At 37.2% G+C, this 14,440-nt stretch overlaps 1 protein-coding gene across 1 annotated transcript in view; it reads right to left on the reverse strand.

Annotated features, from left to right (window-relative positions):
* Nucleotides 1-3,913: 3,913 nt before the first annotated feature.
* PSAT1 (phosphoserine aminotransferase 1) overlaps nt 3,914-14,440 on the reverse strand; it is a 15,625-nt gene continuing 5,098 nt past the window's right edge. The window contains exons 5-9 of the mRNA XM_031056871.1: nt 14,287-14,440; nt 13,089-13,258; nt 8,826-8,954; nt 6,157-6,294; nt 3,914-5,540 (exon numbers count right to left, since the gene is read on the reverse strand). The exon at nt 14,287-14,440 is cut by the window's right edge and continues 17 nt beyond it. Coding sequence (XP_030912731.1) covers nt 5,435-5,540; nt 6,157-6,294; nt 8,826-8,954; nt 13,089-13,258; nt 14,287-14,440 — 697 coding nt within the window. The 3' untranslated portion in view covers nt 3,914-5,434. The remainder of the gene's footprint in view (nt 5,541-6,156; nt 6,295-8,825; nt 8,955-13,088; nt 13,259-14,286) is intronic.

Consider the following 14,440-nt stretch of genomic DNA (forward strand, 5'->3'; position numbering starts at 1 on the left):
CTTGCTTCAGAAGCTCCATGTCTTTGCTGTGCTGAGAAGCTCAGAAGTGGACACAGCACCCCAAATGTGTCTAACCAGGACTGAGCAGAAGAGCAGGATGATCTCCCTTGACCTGCTGGCACTGTTCTTCCTTGTACACACCAGGACACCATTGGCCTTCTTGGCCACAAGGGCAAAATTTGGGGTTTTTTTCTATTCAGGAGCAGCTCAGAGCATCTACCAACCAGTTTGAAATGTCAAACCAATCAAAACTTGGCAGACAGCTACCATCAGAATTCCAAATGTGGTTGTCTTCTCTGTGTCAAATGTAGTAGGGACAGAAATAATATTCTGGCTTTAAACATACAAATGTGTGAACTTTGCACAAAAAAGCTAAAGGTTTGATGTTAATACAGTGGATTATTTTTCACTTACTGAAATGCACATTCTATTGCCACTTAAAGATTCTGACTAGGGCTGTCAAACAAGCAATTTGATTTCAAAGTAATGCTGTAATTAAAACTACTGCTGGTGGGCATCTGGAACACAATGGTACTGCTTCTCTCATCATAACAGAGACGTAACGAAGTAATTGAATAGAGAATTTTGTTCATCTGCAGCTATCGCTACAATACGGATCAAGTAAATTATACATTGGGGATACATTGTGTGCTTGTGCAGGGAAAGTGAGAGTGTAGTTCAATCCTGTCATTTAACTGACATACAGAAGTGTGTTCTGCCTTGCTTCCCCATCTAGCAAGGCTTTTTGTTATAGAGACACAAAATAAGCAGTATTCCTCCCAGGTGAAGAGGGTAGGGAAACAAGGCAGAGGGCCACCTCTTCAAAGTGGTACACCAATAGGTGACAAAATAACAACTTAAAGTTGTACTATATTCTCATTGTTTTTCTTCTGTTTCTATGCCTCTCCTTTAAATTTACAGAAACTAAATCTAAACCTTGCAATATATCCTCCTATTCACCAGCTGTCACCCAGATATACCATGCTCATACCCCACCGCTAACGTCCAATGCTTCCTTCAGAAGTCACAGTGCACATAGCTCTGGCGTCAGCATCACCCTTCCACTTGCCACACCTAAGGACCCTTCACAGCACCATAGCAATGTCCTGTCTTGCACCAAACTACTTCATATCACCAGATAGGTGTAGGAAACTGAAGACAAGCTTCCATGACGTACCAAACAAGAAGAGGTACCGTTTAGGTGGCTTAGTGAAATACCTCCACAGACAAAATATTCTATTTCAGTACTCGGAGACTAGAGCTGACAATACAACTCATATTACTGTCACATGTACTGTGACATCAGGCAAAGCACAATCACAACTGAGTCAAGCATTAACATGTCTAACACTAAGGCCAAAGGGTCTGTCTTCACAATAAAAATGTGCCCAAAAGCAGCATGATTTGGGCTGTCCTCGAAAGAAAGAAAAGCCATAAGCCAGTGTGACCCTATATTGGCAGGGCACTAGCAGATCAGAGGTTTTCCAGCTTTTATAATTCTTTAGGTCTGGTTTGCCAAGCTTCAAAACTTAGCACCAGAGTGTGAAACTTCCATATAGTTGTTTCAATTCCAAAGACTACTGCTTACTCTATGGAAGAATATTTACTAAGTTTTACAGTAGAGAGTTTGTTACTACCATCCCTAATTCTAGCAATACGTCTCTCAAATCTCTTCAGATTACATCATGGAACTACAATATAGAATCATATCCAGATGGGTTTGTTACATTAAAAATTCTAAGCAGTTTAATGGCAATTTCTCTTATAGTAGTTTAGCAAATTTCCACTTTCTCACGTGATTTCTCTACATCTCTTTTGTAATTAATCTATTTACCAAAATATATAATTTTTTCTTTTTATGCATAGTGTAAAGGTAGGAGATATAATTCGAATTTTCTCAGATTTCAGAAAATATACAGCTTTTGGTTTCCTTACATCAAATACACAATTATTCTTCAGCTACTTACAGAAAAATAAATCTATCCTGGCATCTCTTTGATCATTCTCCTCCAACCATTCAGTAATCCATCTGTGATTATAACTTCTTACTTTCTTTAGCCTAAAAGGGTGTTATTTATCACAGATCGTCATGAATCCTGGTTTTAAAATATCGAGAGTCCAATTGCTGACTGAAATGGGGAATCTTTTTTCTAATTAAATGGACTGATTTAATGTAAAAACTTACAACACTTCACTTTTAATTAGGTATATCATTATTAAGTACAAAAAGGATCATCCTCATTTTATTTTCTACCCAGAGAATGAAATACAGTGAAAATTAAACATATACCAATATAGTGCCAGACCTAGTAACACTTTCAGCATACCTTTGCAACTACTAATACATCAGTATATGATGTCTTTTATTCCTGTTTCATTCCAAACACTTACTTGAATGTCAGGAATAGCCTTAAGCTTTTTATATCCAAACATCCCTGGGTGTATTGAAAAATATTAAGTTACGAGTTGAGAAGAAAAAAATGGGATTAATTTAAACAGAAACAGGAAAACAGGAATATATATAGCATCAGCTTATAGAAGAGCAGGACTTCCCCACACTGCTGCCTGTATGAATCATTTCTCTCCACTAGAATTACTAGTTAAACAAGGATGTGGCAATCCAGACTTCCAGTTCTTATTTAATTCTTGCTTGGCTTACAGATGTTAACTACCATAAGAAATTCTTATTGTAGACAACTGACAGGAATCTCTGGGACATGATACCTTCCTCAAGGACAGCTGACACCTGGGCTAAAGCATCCTAACTGAACACTGCAGATACAGAGGGAGCATGCAGCTTTCTCCTTCTAGGCCAGGTCTGGGAAAGACAGTGGCCAGGGACTTTTTTACTACAAAGGAGAATGCTAGAACGTGCTTTTGCGAAATCAAACACAAGAGCTAGGAGATAGAGATGATGCATTAGAAAAGGAATTCAAAGAATTGTTCATTGAAGAACTTGTCTTATGATTCCCTCTCCATTTGGGCCAACTCAGATGAGACCAGTATTTTCTTTATTTTTTAACACCTTTTAATGTCTTCAGAGTATTCATATCACACCAAAGAGCCTTGCTTCCAAACACTGAAATTACTAACCCATCAGCATTGTAAGTGCTGATGAGAAAAAAAGACCAGGAGTCTCAGCAGCAGGTTGCTGAAATTCCTCCAACAAATCTGTTATGGTAGAATCAGGATTTAGCTGTCCACAACGGCTCAAAACCCCAAATACAGACAAACGGCTTGGAACGCTAGAATTGCTGTATGGATAAGCCTAGAACAAAGCTCACGTAAATAATTTATTCAGAACATGCTTCTGTACTCCCTGTATGCCCCTCACTTGATATTCAGTCTACCACTGTCTGCTTAATGCAGTCTTCACTCTGTATTTTATTTCTACAAGATTTTTGCCTTACTGAGTTAAAAAAATTGACAAGATGCTAGGCACAATTCAGAAGCAGCAAGAAGTTCCTTGTCAGACTCATGAATCAGCCGCACAAATCAGTGCAAGCTTTTCTTGTAAACACACACAAAAGCATGCTTTCTAAGAGGAATGCAAGGCTACTATAAAACGCAAAGGTTGGCTGTTTTTTAGAAAGACATAAGCCAGAGTTACAGCTGCAAGGAAGTACACAAAACTCAGAAAAAGAAATTTATGAAGTTAAAAAGCTTAATATGGAATCCAAATTAGATATTTGTAATTGGCAGGGCAAAAAGGGTTCTTTAAGCATTCATAATAATACTTTTGTTTCCATGGCTCCTATAGGAAAGACTCTTCTTGCACAGAAATAAAACATACAGGAGGGAAGCTTGCTTTTTAGGGAAAAGGAGTATACCAGAATCTAAAATTCTAACACACATTAGTCTTGATTTTCATCCTGAAAATGACAAAAATCAAAAAGTTTCAAACACAATGGTATTTCACATCATGACATGATTAGATTTTATTTTTTTCACATAATTTACTTACTTTGAGTAACACTAAGTTGACAGCAATCTCGAAATAGTAGTCTTAAAATGATGCCTTTTCAGATAGGAATGTAACTCAATCCTAGCACATTCCATTGACTTGCTCTGAGGTTCCATCAACAAAGGGATAGTACATCATTATCATTAATAAATTGTTACCACTGTACTGACGTTACACAAAAATTAAAAAAAAATAAATCCCCATTGTGTGCCAAAGAGTTTAGTCTGAAACCAGCTGTAGCAATACTAAACACTCTGACAGTAGCAGATAGCTTCTACACAAGTTAAAGTAGGAGATTGCAGTCAATATATGGACATTGGCAGTAAAGTCACAAGCTGAGATAAAAGAGTAACTCAAGGGTTCTACAACAGGAGATCCTCTGAAAATCTTTGCATAACCACAGTGACCTCTCTAGCCCAGAGTATCAAAGTTTGCAATAAGCTAGAAGGACCAAGTGAGAAAGTGGGACCAAAATTACACTGCAGTGTCAGGAAAAGGCAGAGAAGACTGTCATTTACTCCAGCTGGACAAAGTTCCACATATAAAAGGCTACACAACTGAAAGAATGAAAAGGTAGAACAAACACTGGAGCAAGTAGAGAGGGAAAACACTTAAGAAGTCTGCTGCACTTTGGGCTCAAAGTCAGTGCAGAGGAAGTCACAGGTTCATTGAGTGGAATACAGCAATCCACTCTGGCACTAGGTTAACAAATGAAAAGAAACTTTTTTGCAGCAGCAAATATGCATGCCCAAAAATAAGAATGTAAAAATAATAACCTAGGAGTTTAATATACAAATAAAAAACATCTTAGAAATTGATTTAATCAGACTCATGAATCTTAGGTTTAAACTAATAAATGTTAGTAGGAAGAAAGGCCCAGTCCTGCAGACTTTAACCATGATTAATTGCAATGGTTATGACAGTACTTCTAGCATTGGAGCGGTAGTCCAAAGGCTAGATTCTCAAGTTAGGCATGCTGGTGTTAACTCCCAAATACTACTGGTGTTACACTGTTGGAATATACCCCATAAATCAACTAGATGTCCCTAGAGACCGTGTCAGTTTACCTTCATTAGGCAGTCAGAGAGTATTTGTAAAGCATTACGGAGAGTTTATGACAAATTTTGCTTCCTGAATTTTACTAAAAAGGAGGCATTGCTGAAGTCACTTGTAACTAGAATTGAGAAAGACTCAGATCCATACCATCTTACAATGCTATTCATGTTTTAACCAAGCATTTTCAAATTTTGCAATCAATCATGATCAGTCTGGGGATCCTCATCTTCAGCAAAGCCAAAGTTGCCACATCACTGCAAGACTGGGCCTCTGTTCCATTCAGTTAGTTAATATTGCTACAGGAACTAAAAGAAAATAAAACTTGTGCACTACAGCTGTGCAGTACCACAGTCATGTTAAAACCCTTTAGCTTTTATTTCACAGATGTGCAGCATGGCTGTAACCCACGGGCATTTATGACTGATGCATCTGCATGAAGCTTCTCATGAATGTTGCAAGCTTCTGAACATCTTCTACAGTCACCGCATTATATAAAGAGGCACGGATTCCCCCCACAGACCTGAATTGCAAATAGGAGAGAAAAAAAGAAAGAACCAGAAAAGTTTTGTATAGTCTAAAAAAGGACATTAGTAGCAGTCATAGACATTTAAATCTATTCCTACCCTAAAATTATAAAATTCACATTTATGTGCATGGGAAGCAATATTTAATTCTTCAAGGCAGGCTTGCAGTCTAGAGAAGCTTAGTATTTATTAGTTATTTACAGCTTCAAAGCTGTAGCCCAATGACATCAAAAAACTAATCCTACAAACACTACTGAACATTGGAAAGAACTCTTGCAACCAGGCAGACAAGCCATCTGAGAGATTTTATACACTGATACAATCTGACCTCAAAAGATATCTTTGGCATCTGCACAGAGACAGATTTGCAGAAGAGAACAGAATTAAAGATAAAGCTCTCTGAAGCCTCCCACTTCACCTAAGCAGGAGCTGAGCCACCAGCAATCTCTGATTACAATCTCTAGACTGCTATTCTCAAGTGTTGTCAAACCAGTATGAAGAACAGCTTATTGCTGAGAAAGGTCAATAAGTCAATGCACAATGCCTGATGCTGTACCACTGTGGTAACAGATTACTCTGCACAGCACAGAGACTCACTTGACTAATACTTACCGATGTCCTTTCAGAGATATCATGTTAAGTTCCACAGCCTTCTCAAGGAATTTCTTTTCCAGGGCTTCATCGCCCTTGACACTGCCAATGCGGAAAGGTACATTCATTCTGCTTCGGCTCTTTTTCTCCACTGGACATCTAGAAAGGTTGCAGAATGTAATGCTTAACCCACTTTGTGCTAAATTTGTATTTCAGCTATATGCAGGTCGAGAAATGAATAATCACACCTGTTTAAAACCAAAATCAATCCTTCACCATCAAAACTGTCATTACTTTCTGTGAAAGAGAGCAACCTTCCTTTTTTAACCAAGTATAATAATGGAAGTGGTAAAGTGGAAGGCTTATTAACCCTTCCTGACACACTCAGAATTGTGCCAGAGGAACAGACACAAGGCTTGTATACAGACCAAATTAAATTTTAAATAAATAAATAAATAAATAAATAAATAAATAAATAAATAAATAAATAAATAAAAATAATAAACAGTTACTTAGGCTAGGTGAGGTAATTACAGGGAATTTTGACTAAGTCTAAAGCAGTTTCTTCTCTTCCTCTTCCAAGATTGACTTCTCAACTAGCCAAAAGTGCTACTAGAATTACACTCAGCTAAACAGAACTAAAGGAAGTATAAGAACACAGCGTAAGTAAATTTTCATAGACATTAGAAACTTCTGTTAGTGATTTCAGACCACCTTCTAAATTAACATTACTCAGAATCATGAAGCAGAGAAGGGGTATCTCTAGAACAAATCTTGCGCTGCATACATGGCCACAACATGACAGGAGATGCATCACAACTCCTTAATTTCTTAAAAATTTAATCTGAAGTGGAAAACTCAAGATCTATGTAATTTCTCTTCAACTATTTTGTGAAGCTAAGAAATTACAGGGGAGGAAGAGAAGATTTAAATATATTTTTTAGAGTTTCTACTTATAAAGGAGATCTGAAGCCTTCAGATTTTTTTTTCTAAGTCTGTGATGTAGATTCTTGCAGACATTCAATATAAATGAGTGTTCATAAACTGCAGGTGGATTTCATACCTATTATTATGCTATTTGAAAATAGCATAATGAGAGAGAATGAGTATCATTCTTTTTAGTTCCTCTCTTGTTCCTTTGTCCAGATGTCTCCATGATGAAAAGAAAAGAAAAATCCATCATAACACCTGCCTGTGCAAATCTTCTACTTCAGGTTCAACCAGGAAAATAACATTCAAAAAGGCCTATGCTTCTGAGTACTCCCATATCTGAATTACTGCAGCCATGCTTTAGTTTTAGAATATACAGTTTTACTAGGCAATCTGATGTAACTCAGTGCACAGACATTGAAAAACAAACTACAAATGGCACAGAGCACTTCATGGAAGAAAGGTTCCATTTGCTAAATGGCTTGTCACATGGCTTACTCGGGGAAGCGCACCACAGATTAAGTGCCATGTTACAGCTGGGAAGGCAGCTTCAAATTAAGCCTTCCTTTAAGTTATAGACACAATTTAAAAATTCACAGTCTTAACTGTATTGCTTAGGAAGCTGCATACAGCTCAGTTAGTGAAGCTTGTTCTGCTTTCCCAACTGACTATTTACCATCCAATTTGCATTGCATTTCCCACTCATTGCCTTACAGACCAGCTTGCCAGATACAGATTTCTGTTTGTCGCAAAATGTTTTTTTCAAGGCTTCATTTGCTTTCTGACGTCTATGAAAAACCCCCAGGATTTCCCTGGAGTAGGATCACAATCCTGATCATGCTGATACTAAAGGCAAAGCTGTTTTCATTAACTAAATGAATAAGAAGAATGTATTAAATATTATGATGAAACTCTTTATCCCTGACAATTATGACTGCAGACAGCTTTAATTTAAAATCCAAATTTAATTTGCTCTATCCTAACTTGGACTTGAAAGTAAATTAGGTCCCCACACTGTTGCTTTTACCCTGAAGGTGAAAGAAAATATTTTGCAGTTTCATGGTCAATTAGTAGTCTGAACTTGGCAAATAATAAAATTATTACAGTACCAGCTTTTAACTGTGCACAGGGCCTATGAGTTCAAAAGTACCTTGCTATTCTATGTAAAAGTCAAGAGGGTTAAATCTGCTTTGGAAAACCAGCAAAAATAACTGAAGAAAATCAACTGTGCATAAAGTATATAAAGAAAACTTATTCCATCTTGAGGTCTGATCTTTCTTTTTTACTTCAGGAAGTGTTTCAGAACTTAGCATAATTAGCAATAAAAATGTTCTGCTTGACAGAGACAAAGCAGAGTCTTTGACTCCTGGAAGGTGGTAGGCAAAATTCAAGGCAAAGAATCTACAATTTCTTACAGGCAATTCTCTCTGTTTTGGCCTACGTGCCACCAAGAGATTCTGTAAGCATACAAATCAGAATCTGCGTATCTGTTCTTTGTATACTCATCTCCCACGCTCCTGTTTTATTCAGTTTAGAATAAGTTTTTAGTAGGGTTCACTACTGATCAACATGATAAGTTGAAATAACTTCCTAATGGAATGAGACTTATCCTTGGACACTTACCAAGCGCATGGTTTGCTCAAATAATATCCCTAGGAGTCCTCAAAAAAGATTCAAAAATACAATTAAACTCTCAAAATTTATGAATGTTTGGTTATGTAGCAAATATTGAAGCAAAGGGGAAAAGCATAGGAACTTACGCATAAAATCCATTAGATCTATCTATAATATCATAAATCATCCGTGACTTGATTAAACTGTGTTTATCCATAGCTGCAGCTCCACCATTATTCTTTATCCATTCTAGTACCAATCCCATGATATAAATACTGCAAAAGGAAAGAACATTTTTCAGTGAAATTATTCAAACAGGAAAAAAAAGTCTTGTCTAATAGTTCACAAAATCTTTCAGTAACAAAATGCCATGTTTGATTTAAGGGCACTTAAGATTAGCAAATCAAAACCTAGACTATTTTACAAGTTATGACAACTCAGATAATGTTTTCTGGACACAGGATAAAATATCCTGAAATTCAAATGTCACACATATCTGTTGGACCCATTTTAATCCTTTGTACCATAGAAGGACATGTCCTTCAGGCTTTCTGCAGCCCAGAAGGGCTCCCAAAGACACCTCGAGACATGCTGCATGCACTGCCAATTCATTGCCTACACAACTGCCTCTCAGATCCTGCCCAGAAGGACTACACAACTGCCTAGCAGGAGCCAGATTTAGCAAAAAAGTTAATAGCATTTGCCCTGTGCAGCTGCTTTAGCAAAAATGCAGGAGTAAATCTCAAGTACATGTACATTAATATGCCAGAAATGTAACCATATTTTCACAAATGTTAAAAGTAAGAACTCTAATCGCATTTCTGTCTACAAAGACCTTTTGCCCACACGAACAGTGAAGTTTGGTGAAACGAATTATGATGTATCACACTTGACTGTTACCAGTCAAGTTCTTAGTAGAGATCTGGAAGCCTACTGGCATCACACGGCTTGAGACCAAGAATTTCAATGCTAGTCACTAAGTGCAACATAAAAAAATCCTTGATGCCTTTTGCATTTGTGCTTTTGCTACAAAACTCAGCTTGTTCAAGTTCAGACATTTCCCACGACTGCAACAATTTACATAAAAACCTGCTCACAAGTTTTTATGGCCTATATCCAACAAGTTCGTTCTTATGAATCCCTTCATTACTGATTCCAAGGGAGTGCTCAGAGAACATTACCCTACAAGTTTCCCTAACACATATCTAGCAGGAGGCTGTTTAAAATTTGCAGCTTTTTATTTCTAAAGGGATGCCAGGACCAAATCCTTGAACACTTCCAAAAGGCTGCAGAATAAGGTTACAGACTGCCATTTATAGGAAGTACCTTACTGCTCTGAGAGCACAATCTTGCCACATTTATGACAGCACACTATCAACTATTCCAGTGTAAATTATTTAAGTGAAGTATAGACTATGCCCTTGGCAAATATACAGGGCCACATTCACATCTTGCCCTCACTTCCTTGGGGAAAACTTTTCGGACAAGTGAACTCCTGGAAGTCAGCCTTAGAGTCATTCACAAAAACCCAGACAGCTGAAACCCTTTATCCTTGTTTTATGCCAATCAAAATAATATTTCTGGAACAACTTTAAGCGCAAAATGCATTTCAGAGCTTGCAAATGAGATTTTTACAGCGAATTCATTGTTAATTTTAGCTAAACAGATTAGGGTCAAAGAGTCAACTATGTAGTGCTATGAGGTTAAAGCCATTAGCATCACCTTAAATTAATTTACCATTTTGTGAAGTAGCTTTTGCAAATTCAGTTAATATTTCCTGCCTGTTTGCCAGCAAACCATTAACAAGTGCAAGGAAAAGAGCACAGAAAAAGAGACCTAAGAAGCTCTGCCAGTTCCTTAAACTGGAACAGGCAGTTAGGGCCAAGCCAAACAGATGCGCATCCTGCCAACATTTCAGTCTGTTACATTCTCGATTCTGGAGCGTACTCCAATGTGAGTCTGTAGCATGAAGTGAAATCTGGTAAGACAGTGATGAGAAAGGAGAAACTGTTAGTTCAACTTTATTTTCAGTTCCCTTTACCACCCACTACTCTGTTAAGGCTACTGTCAGATACTGAGTAACAACTAAAGCAGCACTTTCTTTTCAGAAGTTCTTTGCAATGGCTAAAATAAGGCTGCAGAATTTGATTTGTTTTGCTTTTCAAATCAGAGGAACAACACTGTGTCCGAGTACTGAGATTAAGTAGAACTTCAGTTTTTCAAATGGAAATAGCTTTGTACTTGGAAAACATGAATGGCTGGATTTAAAACCTGGCATATTCAAGTATACAGTGTCCAAAAACAGTATGTGTGACTTGGCAGTCAGGCACATAATCGATCATGAAACAGAGGTTTCATCAAGCACTGGAAAAGACATACATCCTGCCTGTGTTACAAAGCTACATTGAGCAGACCAAAATCTGGAAACATTGAATAGCTAATTCTTACTGGGTGTACCCAGCCAACAGGGCAGACAGGCTGCCAGTAAGAATGCATAATTACAGCACTACATACTGTACAGTATGCACACAACTTGGGGGAACAAATTCTGCACTGTAAAATCTGGCAAAAACAAATGTTCACAAGATTTACTGCTCTGTTGATAAAGATAGCTGCTCGTATGTCATGGCAATAGTACACTGCGGTGACAATCAGCAGATCCCGATATACCTAAATTGAGTAAAATTTGAAGTGATACTAATTGAAATGATGAAATTAAGTTATAGGGTTTATATAGAGGAATCACAGAACTTTGGGCCTGTATGTACAGTACATTTAACATGTGTTGGAGATCATTAGGCAACCTAATGCAATTCTGGAACATGGAAACAAGCTATAAAAGCTGAGACTAAATATCAGTATAAAATTCCATTATGAAACTATCCTGAAAAGGAAATCTTTATTTTCAAAGTAATTTTAAAAGCTTCTTGGGAAAAAATGATAACTAGGTTGAGGATTTTCTTTAAATAATCATTTCAGTGGATGCTGGTATAAAAATTCTTCAGGATAAGAATGAGCAAATATTACCAGCTCAACAGCTAAGCATGCTAGTAGCAAAGCACCATTTCACTAGTTATCAGAAGCTACAAGCTAGCAATTTAAAAAAAGCAAGCTGTAGTCTGATCTGCTTCTTGCATAATGAAATCATCAACCACATGGCAATTTTATGATTTTGATTGCTAGCAATGTTTATAAAGCTAGATCAATTTTATCTTTGGATGTCAAACCAAACATTGAGATGGCAGTCAAAGAATTATGCAAAACTTTATAAGAGTAAAAGCAAAGCAACTACTAAAATGCCTTTTAAAAATTCTTCTACAGTTTCATTTCAAAACCAACAGCAGATGTAGAAAGAACAAGAAATATTTTTAAAGATTAAAAGAATATATATTCTTGTAATATCTTATACTATTTAAAACTTTAATCACAATATTACCATTTTCTAGTAAAGAAAGTCAGTGGGGATCCGGAGGTTCAAATGCTGAGAACAATGTCAAGAAGAAATTAAATCAAACTGTATTTAGGATCAAGAAGCAAGCCTAAGTGCCAAATTACCTCCTTGCAACAACAGAAGCATCATCATTGAATTGACTAGAGCTGTGCTCGTGATCCTGAAACTTCTACAATGGAGCTATGATATATAATATTTACATTGAAAAAGGCTACATCCTCAGTGGCTGAGTTGCACCAGGCAACGCAAAGTCTACTAGTGGGGCACTTCCTACTCGGCTGGGCACTTCCCATGTTCTCACAGGAATTCACATAAAACATTCCAAGGTATCAATGGCTTGAGGGCAAACGTGGAACTTTGGAAGCTTTTCTAGACAAGAATGGCACGTGACTTTTTAAGTCAAGAGAGGGGAGGAAATGTGGGAATCCATGAAGTTAGAGGATTTTATATTGGTGGGAAAAACAGGCCTCGGTGCAGCAGAGTTATGGATACTGCAGATGCATATAAGCTGTAGCAAAGACGTGAGGAATAGAACAATAGAGCTATGTATTAGCAATTCGGAATAACTTTCTAAGTTGCAAAAAGTTTCTATAGCAAAGTTGAAATTATGAATAGAGTTGTATGCTTTGTCCTCTTATGAATGAACAAGCAAGGATTGTTTTAACTCCAGCTATGTGTGCTTATGTTGATTAGTTAGAATCGCTGTCAATATACTTTTGCTCTGTGTAATTGGCTAAGATGAGTATTTAGTGACTTGTAACAAGTGAGTTTCTTTAGCTTGCTGCCTAGATGCGAACTGTCAAGATCTTTGCATAGACAAAACTATGTATTATACAGATTCTGGAAAATAAACAGTTCCCGACGCATCCATCAGTAGTCCTGTCCTGTTTGTGTCTGTATATAGCTAGCCGGTGCAAAAGCTTTCTTATAAGGGACATCACACAGCAGGGTGAGTTACCTGTAGCATGGTGGAGTGTTATACAATGAGCTATTTGCTGCCTGTGTTTTGTAATCCAGTACAACAGGGCATTCCTTCAAGGCAAATCCCAGCAAGTCCTCACGTACTATTACAACAGTAACTCCAGCACAGCCAACATTCTTCTGAGCACCAGCGAAAATCACACCAAACTTCAAAAGGAAGAAGAAAAGAACTTGGTACATGCATTCACTTGTAGACCTTATTACTGAGTAATACTCCAGGCATACTAGTCAGCTGAACAGAACAGAGAATGTGTTGAAAATTAGCAAGTTGTAGGTTAAAAGAAGAGTTAGCAGAAGTTCTGATTTGAAAGTGCACTTACTTACAGCTACTCAGCTGAGGAAGATAATCACAACAAATTCCACAACAGTTTACTAAATGTTTATTTAATAGCTGCAAATAATTCTCAAGGCAGCCTGTTGCAATTTCACACTACTCCAAGCAAATTTACTAAAAACAATTTCCTACACAGTTCACAATATTTTCAACCCATCTGGTATTTCAGAACAATTATCATAAAATCCACCTATACAAAGAGGCAGATCAGGAAAGGCCAAGTTGAATGCATTAACACCTACTCCATTTTCCTACACACAGGTAAGAAAGGTCAAACATGCTGTTTCACTAGTCAGTAACACTTCTACAAATAGTATACTTTACAAACATAGTAACTGCCTATGCTCTGCTCCTGTACTATCTGTGAAACAGACACCATAATCATGAGGCAGAGGAAGCTTTAGGAGCTTAAAAGACGTTACAGATTTTTCATGACAGAGGCAGGATTCAAAAACTTATTAACAGTACCCTGCTGTAGCCATACACTATCTACAGACGAAATATTATTTAGAAGACATTTATTTTAGCTGTTATTTTCTTTTAGCAGGTATTTTCTTCATCAGTGAAGATCACACAGCAGCTAAATAATCTTGGGTAGTTATTAACATGAACAATGTCAACGTAGTTCAGTATGTTTTTATGAGAAAAAGGAAAACAGACATTGAAATCTCAAACCTGAAATGTCAACACTTCTATCTATCACCAGATATTCAATTAACAAAACACGACTTCCTTAATTTCACCACTCAGCATCTCCAGCAATCCAGACATTTCAAAGTGCTTCACTATATGCATTAAATTTTGAAAATGCCTTGTATGGTCACTGTGCCCAATAGTTTACCTTGGAAACGTCCACAGGTTTGGACAGGAAGTTTGATGACATATCACAAACCAAGACTGCTCCTTTGACATCAGGTACAAAGTCAAACTCCACACCATGAACAGTTTCATTAGCACAATAATACACATAAGATGCATCTGGATTAAGATTCCAA

This window comes from Geospiza fortis, unplaced genomic scaffold (assembly GCF_000277835.1).
Source record: "Geospiza fortis unplaced genomic scaffold, GeoFor_1.0 scaffold12, whole genome shotgun sequence".
NCBI lineage: Eukaryota > Metazoa > Chordata > Aves > Passeriformes > Thraupidae > Geospiza > Geospiza fortis.